This window comes from Nipponia nippon, unplaced genomic scaffold (genome assembly GCF_047370975.1).
Source record: "Nipponia nippon isolate SJK-2023a ecotype South Korea unplaced genomic scaffold, ASM4737097v1 scaffold_24, whole genome shotgun sequence".
NCBI lineage: Eukaryota > Metazoa > Chordata > Aves > Pelecaniformes > Threskiornithidae > Nipponia > Nipponia nippon.
In genome coordinates this window covers 6,056,836-6,071,639 of record NW_028262341.1, presented here as the reverse complement: position 1 = coordinate 6,071,639, position 14,804 = coordinate 6,056,836, and the positions used below count along the sequence as shown (strand labels likewise).

Sequence of the window (14,804 nt, the reverse complement as noted above, 5' to 3'; positions counted from 1 at the left end):
GATAATACCCTTTTAATCTATATTAAAAAAAAAAAAAAAAAAGAAAGAAGTTGTCTAATACACCTCAAATTGGTTTCCCGTTCTGGAGAGACATCCAAGGATATACTGGAATTACAGGAGTTTTTTTCACTCCCTTTAATAACTAATATAATGCGCTTTGAAGTAATGTGGTCTCACACTGAAATCTACAATCAAACACCTAAACTAACAGAAAAGGTAAAACCACCACAAGGGAGAATTTAGAAACGGAAGTGCATAATCAGATAAATGAGAAGAAAGTTTTGAAAGGGATTGCAGAGGAGTAACAGGAGATATTGCTGGTGTGTTTCTTACTTCATTGTTGTTTTCCTTCAGTAAAAGTTCTATCAGCTGGGGAGAGTTGCTCACTTCTTTGAAGCTGGCTCTTGTTTCTCTGAAATCAGATTCCTTATTCCCAGGGCTCCACTCTGTGATGCCAGCACAAACATACATCAGCAGCTGCACAGCACTTTAAAGAGTTAGCAAGGAGCTATCAAGCAATTACTTATTCCGTTTTAGATCTCTGTCCATTATTTTCACTATGCAAGTTTGAAGTTGGGGGAATAAAAATCAGAGAAAGCAAATAAACATTTTGGAAGTCTGAGCATCTCACCTAAGGAGTTAAGCTCACCTACCACTAACTGAAGAGATGAGACCTGTAGGTGAGAAGTGCCGATGGCAAGAATAGTCTCTTTCCCATGAATAAAGTCTTAAAAAGTACTTGGGTCTTCACTCTGAGGAATACAGTGAGTTTTGGTGCACTGAGTCGGTGTCAGCCTTACTTCTGTCAGGGGCAGGTGCAGTTCTGGCTGCTTCTGCACTTGGACAGCATAGTGTGCAGACTGGTTTCACCTATGGCAGAGTGCCCTTAGAGTTAATAGGGCTGTGCTGTGGATGAGTTGGGTAGAAAGAAATTAATGAAGAAACTAGGCTTGAAATTCTTGGATTACTTCCAAAATTGACTTTTTTTGTTGTTGTTGCTGAGCATAGATTTGTGCTGTTTTCTGGTGTCTGTGTGTGTATGTGTCTCTCTGTGTGTGAAATACAAGCTATTGTAGACAGAGACTGACTTTTCGTATAAACAAGTGTACATTTATCCTTTGTACATGATGAATAAAAACATTAATAAACTCTCATAAAATAAGCAATAGTGGAATCATGAACCGCCTTTGCTTCAGAGGCATCTGTGTGACTGGGGGTTGTTAATAATGCTCATAGTGTCCCTCACTTGACACCAACAAAGCCAAATACCATCCCAACAAAAGGGTAGCAAAATCTCAAGCAGTCCCATGCAAGCTTATGAGAAAAGGTGGGCTTTGCTGTTTGCCCTCAAGTTGTCTACTTGCCTGCATGGCATTTATTAGTTTTGTCAATGGAAGCGCTACACTGAATAATCTGGGGAAAAGGTAAAAAACATACAGCTACCGTTAATCATGGTGAGGAAGTCAGAAAGTTTCAGGCCGTAACTTCCGGATGCTTCACAGTTCTCTAAATTTTTAGTTGCCTACAACCCATGCTTCCCTGCATTTTCCTAGGGAAAAAAAATCCATTTTTTTGCTTGAACGGAGTGAGGGAGAGCTTCTCATACACACAGTTAGATATGCTTGGTTGCTGTGGATGTAGGACTCTGATATTTTGACAGGACACTTTTGACAGTTTTCCACAGTTGTTCTCCAAAGCAAAACTGCGGAAGAAAGGACCTTTCCCCTCTGCTTCCCTCGTTTCACCCCAAAGCAGTGAAATTTACTTCTGGATAAGCACCAAGGGCAAATCTCCCTGCTTGCATGCCAGTGGCAGAGGTGGCCAATGTTCCTGTGAGAAAGATCACTCAAACTCTGCCATTGATTTACAGCCTGGCTTTTCATCTATCCTTCTTTATTAACCTATGTGTAAGTGCATGCAACTGATTAAATGTCTCCATTACTAGAATTTTAGAAAACCACTGTAGGTGGAGTGAATCCTCGTCTGCCAGAGAAATTTGGTAGTTTTGCTGTGGGACTAAGAGATGTGAGCTGGTCCATGAGCAGTCCTGGGAGCCAAGCCTGTGGTCACCTTTCTGGATGGCTTTTCCATCTTTGTCCCAGACCAGTTTAATTTCTCGAGAGCATATTTTTATGAGCTGGGACAGAAAGTGATAGGGAACAAGGCAGGGTGGGATGGGCTGGGAGTACAGCCAGGCTTTGTATAAACCAGTAGTTCAGTCATTCACCCAAAACATCAGAAGATCAGTCCTAATCCCCGAGTCAGTTAAAAAACATTATCAACATGGAAGACTGTGCTATGCGTTTTTGGAGACGTGAGGTTGGATGTCAGCTTCAGGGAGAAACGTACAGATCTGAGTTGCAGCAAAGCAGAGACAGGCATCAACTCAGGGCTAAGGATTTCCCCAGATGCTGTAAAATTAGGTTACTTTATATATTTTTTATCCCTCTAGACTTTTTTGAAAATCTGGTTCTGCTTCTAAAACATTTGCAAGTAAAGAAAGATATTGTGGAGGGTATCTATAACTGAGTAATTTGTAGCAGATAGTTTTTTTAATGAATGATGGATTTATTTTTTCTGTCCAGAATGAATGAAATTATTTTTTCAGCCTTGATGCTGGGAGTGGAGAATATAATTTACATGTGGCCCCTATGTGGTGGCAACAGCTTTGTTGATTTGCGCGAAGAGACATGAATGGTTTGGGATAAACAGCTCTCAAAAAACAGACTAGGTGAAGCTTGGTCACTTTGGTTTCCAAAGTAGTCCTGAAGATGCTGAGAGAATAAAGAAAAGGTTGTTCTTAGTCCATTCTCCCGTACTGATCAAATAGTTAGGATGTGACCGTCTATGCCAGACTTAATCTCTCTTGCACAAGGGTGGAAGACCAAAGAGGATTTGTTTTCCATGATAATCCTCGTTTCTCCACCCCCTTCATGAAGAAAAACACAGTGTAGAAGTTAGATCATCCCTTGTCTTATATTGCCCAAACAATTCTCTGTTTCTAAGTCTTCTACACCTGAAACCTTTGAAAAAAATCAACAATTCAAAATGGTAATGAGAGAAAGCAGGACACCTACAAAACATTGTGATAGTCCTGCCCAGCTGGAGAAATCTCTTTCAGACAAAGAGGATTTGGTTGGCTACCCAGCCTGAAATCAGGACATCAGTGGTACTGTATTGCTCTTTGTTTCCTGCCCTTTTATATCTGTGGAGGGAAATAAATACTTCTACATGAGAGGAACTAAATTTTAGACAGTTAAAGGTGGGTGAGTTGAGTCCTACGCATTTTTTACAGCTAGATATTTCTATAAGCAGAATAAAACAAAGTCCCTGTCAGATAAAGGTAAGTTTTATAACATTTTATGGTAGTACCTACGCATCTCCCAAAAGACATGAACAAGTTTCGAAAGGTTGTGATATCATTTCATGTATGACAGTAGCTGAGAGAGACAGCACAATGCCCTAGGCTGCAAGGAACCGCTTGATCCTGTATTCCTGAAAATCCTTAGAAATTCTGCCGAAGGACTGGACTCGGTGTACTAAGAATGCTAAGGAAAGATACTAGACTGGGCTTGGTATACTAAGATTAGGCCAAGGAGAGATACTAGACTTGCTGAGATCCTTTCTAGCTTCTTTTAGTTTCCTGGCTTGTGGTCAAAGGTTAATAAATATATGTAAGTAATGTTCAAACTGTGTTTTGCCATATGCACATGTGTTCTGGGGAGAAAACCTTGGGAAAAACCTGACTTGAACTGTTTCTACACATCAAAGTTATACAACACTGGAAGGGTGAATAATGGCAAATCCAGGTGAAATCATGGCCCTGTTGGTGCCAAGTGCAAACTTTGCTTTGGCAAAAATGGAGGAAGCTTTCCAAGTAAAATTTGCTATTTTCTTTGTTTGGACATCATGTTCTTTGTCTCAAGCAGCTAAGAACACAAATGCCTCAAATCAATATGGCCACAAAAGGCATATAAAAAGGTAAGTGCTCAACCATTGTTGCTAAAACTATGGTTTCCTTACAAGAAACGTTAGTCCTGACTAGAAAGTCTATTGTGACAAGATCACAAATATCAATCTATCACCCCAACAGCCAACACCATACAGGGAATTTAGAGTAAAATGCTTGTCTCTGACCTGCCCTGTGGATCACCTGGTGGTCTGCAGTCACTATGCATCTGTTGACATCAACAAGGCTGACAGAAAAGTACGTGTCAAGGTGACCCTAACTTCTGCTTTGATTAATTGACTTTATAATTTGTCACTTTGGAGGGGGGAAAAAAGGGAATATATCATTAACTTCTTTTGAAAGAACTGTACCTCAATCAAGTATAATTATTTTTCTAGATTAAGCCATTACAACCTCTTCCTACACTAACAAATATTATCATAGCTCAAACCTGGTATCAGTAAAAAGGTACTTAATGTATTGACCTAAAATAAATTGTGCTAGGGTTTGTTTGTGTGTGGTGCATTCTGGAAAGGGCTGCACCTCCTTCATCGGAATAACTTACGACAAAGGCCATACATTACAAAGCACTGAGTTCCTGAGGACCATGGCTTTGTAAGACTAGGTTTACTGTAAATTACCACTTATAAGTCACTGAATATTTAGAAAGAGTCCTGAGCAATTCACGAATATCTGGCTATTTTTTAAAATTTACCTTTTTTAAAAAAAACAATAAAACAAAAAGACAACAGCAAAATTTTAAGAAGATGTATAACCGTAAGCTATGTGAAATGTCAAAATACATTTAAATACCTGCCAAGAACTGAGTGGTCTTGCTTTATTCTTATCTGGGGATCATTTTACCCGATCAGAACTTTAATGTTCCTTTCCTACTCTGGGTGTAAGACCACGCTATTCACACTGGTTTCCAAGTATGACAGATTACAGCCCAATCTGATACCGCGTTTCCCACTGGTGATCACCCCCTCATCTTATGGCTGCAAAGAGAAACACAGAGAAAGATCACAAGACTCTCTATAATAATAATGTACACTTTACATGCATCCATATTCTAGCACTGAAGCTAAAACATTGTGCTCTGCGTCCTTACTTTGCCATTTTGTTTAGCGCAAATCTTAAAAATTAATTGTAGACCAGTATTATTTCTTGAGCTTGTTTCCTTTTTTTATTTTTTTATCTTTCTTGCCGAGATAAATTATGCAGATCATCCCATGCCAAATAGCAGGTACATAAAATAGAGATATTTGTAGGCAACACATTGGCAAAGGATTGTAAAAAGTTATTCTTCAAAAACCCTGAGTACTTTCTTCATCATGTACAATTTGGACTGTACTAATGCAATTGCTCGTGCATGTACTTTGTATATATGCTCTGAGGACATTTTCATTTGTTAGGCTATAGGTCTGCCGTACACCTCAGTCTGCTGCTTTTTCACTACTCTTTAAAAGATTTTGGCTCCAGCCCTGGTTGCAATGCATGAGTTTAATTAAAATCTGCAGATGTTTCCCATAGACTACGCAGAGTGGGATTTACGTTTTGTCAACGAATGTACGTTGGCTGTTGCTTGAATATATGCATGTGCACTTCAAATACACGGGCAATAAACAGGTCCTTTCTGGAGAAACAAGAACAAAACACACAAGCACGTACTCTGTACAGTGGTGAGAAACAAGACTTTGACATGAGGGCTATCCCAGATTTGGGAGCTGCCAGTTGTGTGGTATATGCAGAGATAAGGAGGAAGCTACAATATAAACACAGAGAAAAGACTTGGTTTTCATTCCAGTTTAATTTGCCAGTTCATGATCTTTTGCCCACATGCTGAAAACAGGGACGCGTCCTCTCACAACCTGCAAACCAGCTAGCTGAAAGATTGGCAGCTGCCTGCAGAGCAGGCACACCTCATGCTTAGTCCCAGGCAGGTGATGTTTTAATCATGGCTGTGGTGATGAAAGGGCTGGGAGGGCTCACCTTTCATGCGCTAACCTAAACAAACACAACACAACGTCTCTGCTGCAACCCAAGGTGGTTCCTACTTCAGCATTCCCGACACACACTCAGCTCGCTGCATGCTCTCAAACATAACTTGTCTACATGCTCCTGTGTCGTTTTACATCGCTGAGCTTGGCCTTTTAGAAACTGCAGGATAATGCTTCCCCATCATCCCAGCAAGCTGCAATTTCATGTTTACTGAAAAACAGGAAAAGGAATGAAATGAATTTCAAAAATCCTCTTAATTATTGATATGTATAAAAATTGTCCTCTTGTGTTCTGAACACTGGTGTAAAATGTCACAGCTAGAGAGTTTCTTTCCAGTAAGTTATTCTCAGTAAATTTGGTCTGCTCGTTGCACGCATACACATATAGATATCTCAGATCTGTCTTTATATACGCTTTCTCCTCATGAAAAGCATTCTGACTACTTAACGGGCATGTGGGATCCTGCATAAATTATGCTGATTTTATATGATTCAAACTATAAAATATAAAATTACATTGCATTTTCAATAAGTGTATACACAAACCATGTGGAACGTGAAAGGTCAGACTGGAAATTCCTCATTCTCATTTGTGAAAATTTTTTTTTCATCCAACAGTCCCATTGATTTCAATGGGGCTGAGTAAGATGTCTCATGTAAGACCATCATCTGGCCTTGTTTTAAGACTGCTTCAGGGCTCCAGTCTTGCAATCTGATCTGTGCACAGACAGATGCATACTTAACTGATGTCAGTGGGCTGTTTTTTTGGCTTGGGGAGGCATTTCATGGATCAAGACCATAACAGTTAACTACCCAAACAAGAACATGAGAAAGCTCCACTGCAACGTTTAATCTGATGTCTTTGAGATTATATTAACTTTTAGCTTCATAGATGTGTGGAGTTTCTCCACCAAAAAAGTGTGATATTCTTACAATATTCCCATGGTTTTAAGGAGACAGGCAAACATCACACAAAGGTTAGAGAACGAGCAGTATTTAGTATATCTGATGTGGATGGACTACACCAGCAAAAGGCCTACAGAAAAGGTGATCCTTTCAGGACACCCATTCCTCCCCTTGAATTCTTGCATGCTTGTTTTTCTTTGTCTTTGCTGCCTTACACCGAAGTTTCCAAATTTGCTTGTGTATGTGTTATAACAGGAGTTAGGTGCCTATTTTCAGAAATGATAAGTTTCTATGAGTGCTGCTCAGTTCACACACAGATGGATGTGACCTCAAAAAACAGCTATACTTTGGTGCTGGAGATGAGATTTCTGCTTTAGATTTGGAGATATTGGTACTTAGAGGCCAGCTCTGATTGTTCTCGTATTGCACAGGGATCTGCTCTTGCAGTACAGTGGGTGTTGAGCGAACACCCTTTGAAGTCCATCGAAACTCTCCCACTGACTTCCAAAACAGACTGAGTTATGCCTGAAATCTATAGCCTATTTTTTCCATCTCAATCACCAACATCATCTCCCTTCTGGGTATCATGGGTATCGAAGTTAAATTAGCCACCCAAAAAATTTAACAGACCATTAGACAGAGGTGCAATTTCTGTGACAGTGGAACAAAGGTACCTACACATTTTAGAGAGCTTTACAGTGCCAATCTGCTTTCACTGCTATCCATTTTAACATTACCTGTGATCAGAAGTACAAGTACTCTCTACAGGGTACTTTTCATATACTTTTAGTGGACTCTGCCTGGCATATTCACTGATCTCTGCAGCACTTCAGCATGTTCTCTTTTTATAGATGTATCAGGCATCTCACCCTAATATATGGCATACAGATAGATGGATGCACCTACATGAACCCTGTTGCATCAGTGCGCATTGGTATGGCAGTCAGGTATGTATTACAAGCAGAAAGGCTGGGGCTTGACATGAATAAAATTGTCCTGCCATATTGTACATGGGATGATCTTTAGTGACTTTATCTGACCGTTATTTTCCAAAGCATGAACACCAGTGTAAGATTTGTTGGTTACCAACTGTTAAGCATGCTATCATGAAGTCCATATGCACCTACAGTTTCAGTTTTTAAGTGTACCTTCCCTGAGTGTAAGCAAAAATGGTGGAGGACCTAGAAGAAAAACTTTGCTTTGGGGCTTCAGAGTCTCTTGACTCATAAAGTAATGCTGGTGTGCTACATGTCTACAAGTGGTTGTCCGGGTTAGAGCAGGACTGGAAGGTCTCAGAATGAATCTATGCAGAATTGAATGCTTTCTACATCTCCCTGGCTCATGAAAAGTCACATTGTTGCCCACAAAGGTGCAAAGGTTGAATAAACCATTGTTTCAGGTAGTATGAATCCCATCCATTGCCTGATTTTGGATGGTCATTTTGATCCTACCAGGAGCTGCAGAACACTTCAAAGGGCATCCCAGTGGGATTGCTCCTTGCTGGATTTACAAGGAGCTCTTGTGATCCTTCAAACACACTGCAGAGGGTGATCAAGACAGGTACAGGCTTCCTTACCTGTTACCACTTCTGTTCATTTTCCATTTGGCAACTGTCTCACCCATGCACGTGTTCAGCACAGTCTTCCCTGGCTCAATATGATCTGAATACAGCTGTCAAAATCTGGATCAAGGCACAGTTTGAATTAGATTTCTCTGTCATAGTGGAAGGAAACATTCTTGGAAAGTTGCTCCATGCCATATTTCAACTATCTACAGATAGTTGTTTTGGATGAAACTTTTGTTATGGTTAAAAAAAAGTATATCTTTCTAGTTAACTTCTTGCTTTCACTTAAACAGACACCTTGGAGCAAAGGTGAAGACCACAAAGTTTAGCCTGAAATGTAAAGGCTAGAAAGTAAAGGTCAAAAAAATTTGAATATTTAAATATAGGAGATTAACATGGAAACTGGTGCACCCCCTTAGCCATAGTTATTTTCTGTACTAATCTACCTGTCTGTACGAAACAGGGGGAGACAGACACATTACAAAGTTTAAGTAATTTTTGCTGTCAATGAAAGGGATGACTTTAACAAAATAATTATTTGCATGAAAATATTAATAATTATGCCAGAAAAATTAATGCCACTGAGTACAAAAGAGTATGTGAAACAAATAGAGGTCAGGATCAGGAACACTGAAATGTGAATATTCAATTAACAATAATAGAAAAGATGTGGGGCATGGTATGTAAATGAAGGCTGCCTGAGGCCAAATGTTCTCAATAGCGAAGCCAACAAGATATTAAAAACACCCCACATGACTTTGTTTTTCAGCTTATGAGCAAATCCATGTTGAAAATATGTTTATCTGTTCTAACGGCAAAAACAAACACATTCCATAATGTATGTATTAAGAGGATGTATAGCTTGCACAGCATTCATGGCTAGGAAAATTTCACTATGTACAGTAAGTGCTGTGAGAGGGGCGAGGGGAAGAAGGAAGAGAGTGGTAAGAAAGACAGATGCTTGAGGAGAAATATCTTGCTAACCAGAGGTTTTTACATGGAGCACAGCATCCCATGTCCCACATGCTGATTTCTTGAGCAGACCTGTTGCCAAGATAAATTTTTTCTTGGACTTCAGAATTTATAGGATGTGCTTGGCTTACATCAAGAACACAGCCGTTCCTTCCCCACACAAACAGCTCTATCTAGCTAGGGTGGGTATAAACAGAAAGACTGCTTCACTAATTATTTATACAAAGAGAAAGATAGCTGCATTCTGGAAGGTTTTTAGGAACTGGATTTTTTTTTTTTTTGGTCTTACTCTGTTTTTGACTTTCAGGGCTGTCAGACTCCACCAAAAAGCATCTAGACCTTCATCCACAGGAAGGTAATTCACAAGTTTACTACTATGATTCATGCAGTGATTTTTTTTTCCTTTTTTTTTTTTTTCTTGAGAGTATTGATACTGCTTATTTAATAGTAAAGTATTTATATAAAGCAGGATCCTTACATGGACAAGGAGTTTTTCTTCCTACCTGCCTCGCTGGCTTTTGAGACTACTTGAGTGAGCAAGGAGTACTCCAGAGCTACCAGCACCAACCTCACTGTAAATGTTTGCATTATGAGACAAAGATTCTTACATGTCCTGGAAATGTACTACACTGACATGTTCCAGCAAACAGTGGCTTTTTCAAATCAATATGACTACTTTTATGAGTCAAGTGAAACCCATTCATAAGTGTTTTCAGATTCAAGCCAACTGTTTTTTAAATTATGCTCCCTCTTTTTTCCCCCTTTCTCCCATTTTTAGACCAATGAGTTGAAATACTGAAACAGACTTAGCAAGGGGAGTAAGAGGAAAATAATTTTATGGGTGCTTCACATACCATTATCCTCATCCTCTTACTTGTGCATGAAATGCAGCTGAAATATGGAATATATGAAATAAGTTCCTAGCAGTTTAAAGCAAAGCCACTGAGAAAGGAGGTGAGCAAAGAAAGAATAATGCAGCCAGTGGCAAAACAAGCAGCATTTCAGACAGGCTGAGCTGCAGTCACCTAGGTCCGTAAACTGAACCTTGCACGTAGTCTTACTCTATTTTAAGAACATTTCAAGGGCCTGTGGGATTGCGTCTCAGTTTAGGCTCTGGGATTAGCATTCCTCTTGTGCAAAGTACCATGGAATTTTAATGAATACAAGTAGTCAGAATTTCCGTTGTCTCCCAGAGATTTGTTTATTTACTAACTTAGAGACATGTTTAACATCTTGCTTCAGTAGTGCATCTGTACCAGCACTGTACTGAGGCAATGGTTAAATATCTGACGCTGAGAAAAGAGTGGCATCTGTGAGTCATATATAGTCCTAGACATACGTATAAATGATATCTGAAAATACTGTCCCCACCTTAGATAAGGAGATATTAAAAGATTACAATGGACACAAAGATACGGCATCAAAGAGTCCAGTCCAGCTTGCTGTGGGAGCTTTCTGCGTTTAAAATAAAAGAAAAAATTAAGATACGATTTGAGCTTCTGCTGTAAATGTGTGAGTATTTTTCCTTAGGACATGGACGTCTTAGGACCTGATTAGCTTAGCACCTGGTTTGGTCAAATAGAGGTTTTATATTAAGATAGCACATCAGGCCCTTTACCCCAAGTCCTCAAGGGGAGTTGGGTATTTAACTTCATTTGGCAGAATGAAACAGTCACTTTTCAAGGTCTGTATCTCAGCTGTTCCTTTTCTTTATTTCAGGTTTTCTGAATTCTTTTCCCCTTTAAAATCTTTCTTTAGAGTTGCAGAGACCCACCAGCAGCACAAGCAAGGGGAGATGGGTAAGAAACTTTGTGAAGTGCTTGGTCTCAACAACTAGCCAAAAAGCCTCATCTAGCCTGAGAATCGATAGGTCAAAAACTTTGTGTAAGTAGTCTACATGGTTTTAAGAGGGCTGATCAAGAGAGTTATTTTTAGCTTTAAGATGAGGATTGTGAGCTGTGTAGTAGATGCTTTGGAACAAAGTTCTAAACCTTTCATTGGCATTTACTTTTGCAAAAATTAAGTAGCTGCCTATATGAAATCTGGTCACATAGTCCTGAAAATCTGGCTGTATTCTTTCTGTTAAACAGAACCAGACAATAATATGCAATGTGGTCATTTTTATTTCAACAGTATGAAATATTTTGGATATTAGCTGCTTCTTAAAATGAATATAAATTTCAACAAATACCAGGAAAGCCAACATCTTCAAACAAAAGTAAAAAATAACACCTCACCACAACGTCCAAATCTTCCCAGAGCATTTTATACAGTTTCTGAAGCTTAGCTGCATTCTCAAAAACCCTCTGGTTCAGTTTCTGGAACTACAAAAATCTATTCTCTGTCACTTAATTTGTCTCATAATGTCACAGGTAAAAGTAAATGGTTATTTGTTGAATTTTCATCTTCTTGAGAAAGATACATGTTTTTGTTACGATTCAAAAGAGTCACTTGAAAAAATTAAAAATGTTATAGACTGCTGGAGCAAAGCCAAGCTTTGGTAAAATCTGGCTAGATAATATATTCTCTTTATGATAGATTCAGCAGAGTGACTATTCATAGCTGAAGTTGTGTTCCCTGAAATACAAAATTTATTATAAAAGTGAGATTGTGTTCTTAACAGCCTATATGAGACAGGTTTTTTTAAAGCAGCTATCTAATTACCTTTTAAGTCAATGACTCCACATGTTACCCAGGTGAATCTACTCTCCCCAGAATGTATTGGCTGAGTTTTCAATTATTATTTCCCAAACAAGAAAATAAAAACTATGAAAAATCAATAGCAAATTTCACATGAGCAGATGTTAATCTTCTGCATAGTTCACCATACATTCAAGATAGCGATCTTATCAGCATGGGGCCTGATATTTTTAATGGAGCTTTTTCAGTTAGTAAAGTCAGTAGCAGTAGAGCCTTGGAATTGGTAGCAAAAAGTCAACTGCACATTTGAATACTTAATTTTGTGGCTATAAACAGCCACGTCACATTTCCAGCAACAACAATGGGATGGTTTTCAGCACTGCTCTACCAAGCAGGCATGTTTTCTATTTTCTTCTTGTATATACAATTAAAAGCATTCCCACCAGAGAACTCTGCCCTGCATTCACTTCTGAAACAGAACATGAGAGATGTCTCTCAAAAGTCAAAATCCTGCCTCTGCCTGGGCCAAATAACGAAAGAACAGTCCAGCAGTGCACTGTTACTTCTAAGGCTTCTATTAGAAGTTTGAATTCACTGAGTAATTGTCAATACTTGCCCCAGCATGCAGTTCATAAGGAGATCTCTAGTAATGAGAAAAGTCTTTTTTTCTTCTGCGTGGAAAGATAAGTTTACCTTTTATCAGGCAAAGATAAGGAATTGCACGCATGGAGTTCTTGTCTTACTCTAGGGGATATCCACCAGTGCTTGTGTTCTTGTTGAGTAATAATGAGATACCATAACCAAACAGTAGAAGATGCATGTCAGATGGTTCTCCAATAACATTAGAAAAAAAGCAGCTGATGTATGGGATATTGAAGGCAGATTAAGTTGTTAATGTATATTAGTATATTCTTAATTTCCTTTTAATTGAAAAAGACATATTGACTTTAATTAGAACCATTTCACAGGAACTGTCAATTAGCACATGTCAAACTAGTTAATTCAGAACAGAATTCTTTTAATTAGGGTCTGCTTTCCTTTAACTGTGGGGCCAATGAAATCAGCCTTTCCTTATCAAGATTTTAAATGTCTCTAAGACATACAATACAAATGTAGTCTCTTATCTATTATTAGAAGCCCATATGGATAACATTAAAATGATGATGCTGGCATTGTTCATGCAGCACAAATCAGAGTTTCCTTTATGACTGTTTGAAGAAAAAAAGAAAAAGATGGCTTTGAAGAAAGACTATTTTAAATACACAGATTTATCCTACTTTAAAGAGACTACAAAATTTATGACACGCATGTTCACATTTAAAGTATTATTTAATACGTCTGCTCAAATAAATGGGCCTATTCAAACGTTTTGTGTGTTCTATCAGCCAAAGACACATAAAACATTTTCAAAGCATGCAGTAACGTTCTTCCCTTAAATGAACTGTAATCAAAAGGAGAAAGCAGACTTGATGATTTTTTTGGGACAATATAAACCCAGCATTGTTAACTTTCATTGCATGTGAAGATTTAACACTGATTGCTAATCCAGTGACTGTGAACACTAGTGAGCTAATGTCATCTCAGTTATCAAACAGCATATAATCCCAGTCTTGACTTTCACATACATTTTCTGAACATGTCTTGAGTTTGGTGATGGATCTTGACTCTTGGATGACATACTGGTGTAAAGATCTTCCCCATGGCTTCTGGAAGCTGCCATGCGCAACATCTGTAACACTGGTCACATCTTTTCAGGAGTAAGAACAGCTGAGAAAAATATAACAAAAAATATAAAAGGAATGTTTTCAAAATCTAGACTTAGTTTTATCATATGGGGTTTAGCCACTGTTTTACTGACCTATATCAACAGAGGATTACAGAGATTAGTGAAAGGAATACTTAATAACTGAACTGTGGATTCCAAAGAGGATTATCTGGTAAGATGTTTCATGTATCCTGATGCCTTGTTGAACATATTAGGGACCTGATTATTGGCCTGAGTAACTCAACAATAAAAGAAGCATCATTCCCCAAAAGGAAGTAAAGCTGGGGTGCATTAAAATTTAACATGTCCTAGAAGTACACTTTGCCTAGGATCCTAACCACACCATTTTTTTTGTGCCAGGGCAACTTTTTGGTATGTGGTGGGTAGTACAGTTATAAGAGTGCTGTGTGCTAAAATGGGTGTTAAGGTTTCCACAAAATTTTGAAAAGTGGATGCACTTTAAGTAGATGATCTGAAAAATTGAAAAATTATGTTCCGGGGGTTCTTCAGCTCAAGCAAGGGACTCTGTAGACACGTCACTTCACTGCCTACTGTCCAGTATGAAGTGTACCCTGAATATAACTAACAGCTGTAGTTCTACTTTTAAATGTGATTGTAAATAGGTAACATAAGACCCTGATATTTATTCATTAATCCTATTGTGGCCCATATTAAATCTCTGCTTATCAGTTTAAATACTTACCATAATTTAGAACTCTTTAAGCAGATCTAAGTCATTTTGGCACTGAATTGCATAATCCAACTTCTTTTTCAACACAGCAGAAACAATGTTTTGGATTTTGATCATATTGCTCAACCGGCAATATATTGTTTGTTTCAAAATGGCAATTAGCAATAACTCTTCTTTTAAAATCATCGCCACATTGGCTGTGCATAGGAAGTATGGGTACGTTTGCCACCAGGGTTATAAAATCTTAGGTGTCTGCCTTTATGCTCACATATTATGCATTATGCTGAACTTTAAACTATAGGAATATTTGAACAGTT

At 38.4% G+C, this 14,804-nt stretch overlaps 1 protein-coding gene across 1 annotated transcript in view; it reads left to right on the top strand.

Annotated features, from left to right (window-relative positions):
• The window catches only part of LOC148055315 (uncharacterized), a 71,461-nt gene that overhangs the window by 16,720 nt on the left and 39,937 nt on the right, over window positions 1–14,804 (top strand). The window contains exons 2-4 of the mRNA XM_087761362.1: window positions 7,707–7,802; window positions 9,699–9,746; window positions 11,111–11,190. Coding sequence (XP_087617488.1) covers window positions 7,762–7,802; window positions 9,699–9,746; window positions 11,111–11,190 — 169 coding nt within the window. The 5' untranslated portion in view covers window positions 7,707–7,761. The remainder of the gene's footprint in view (window positions 1–7,706; window positions 7,803–9,698; window positions 9,747–11,110; window positions 11,191–14,804) is intronic.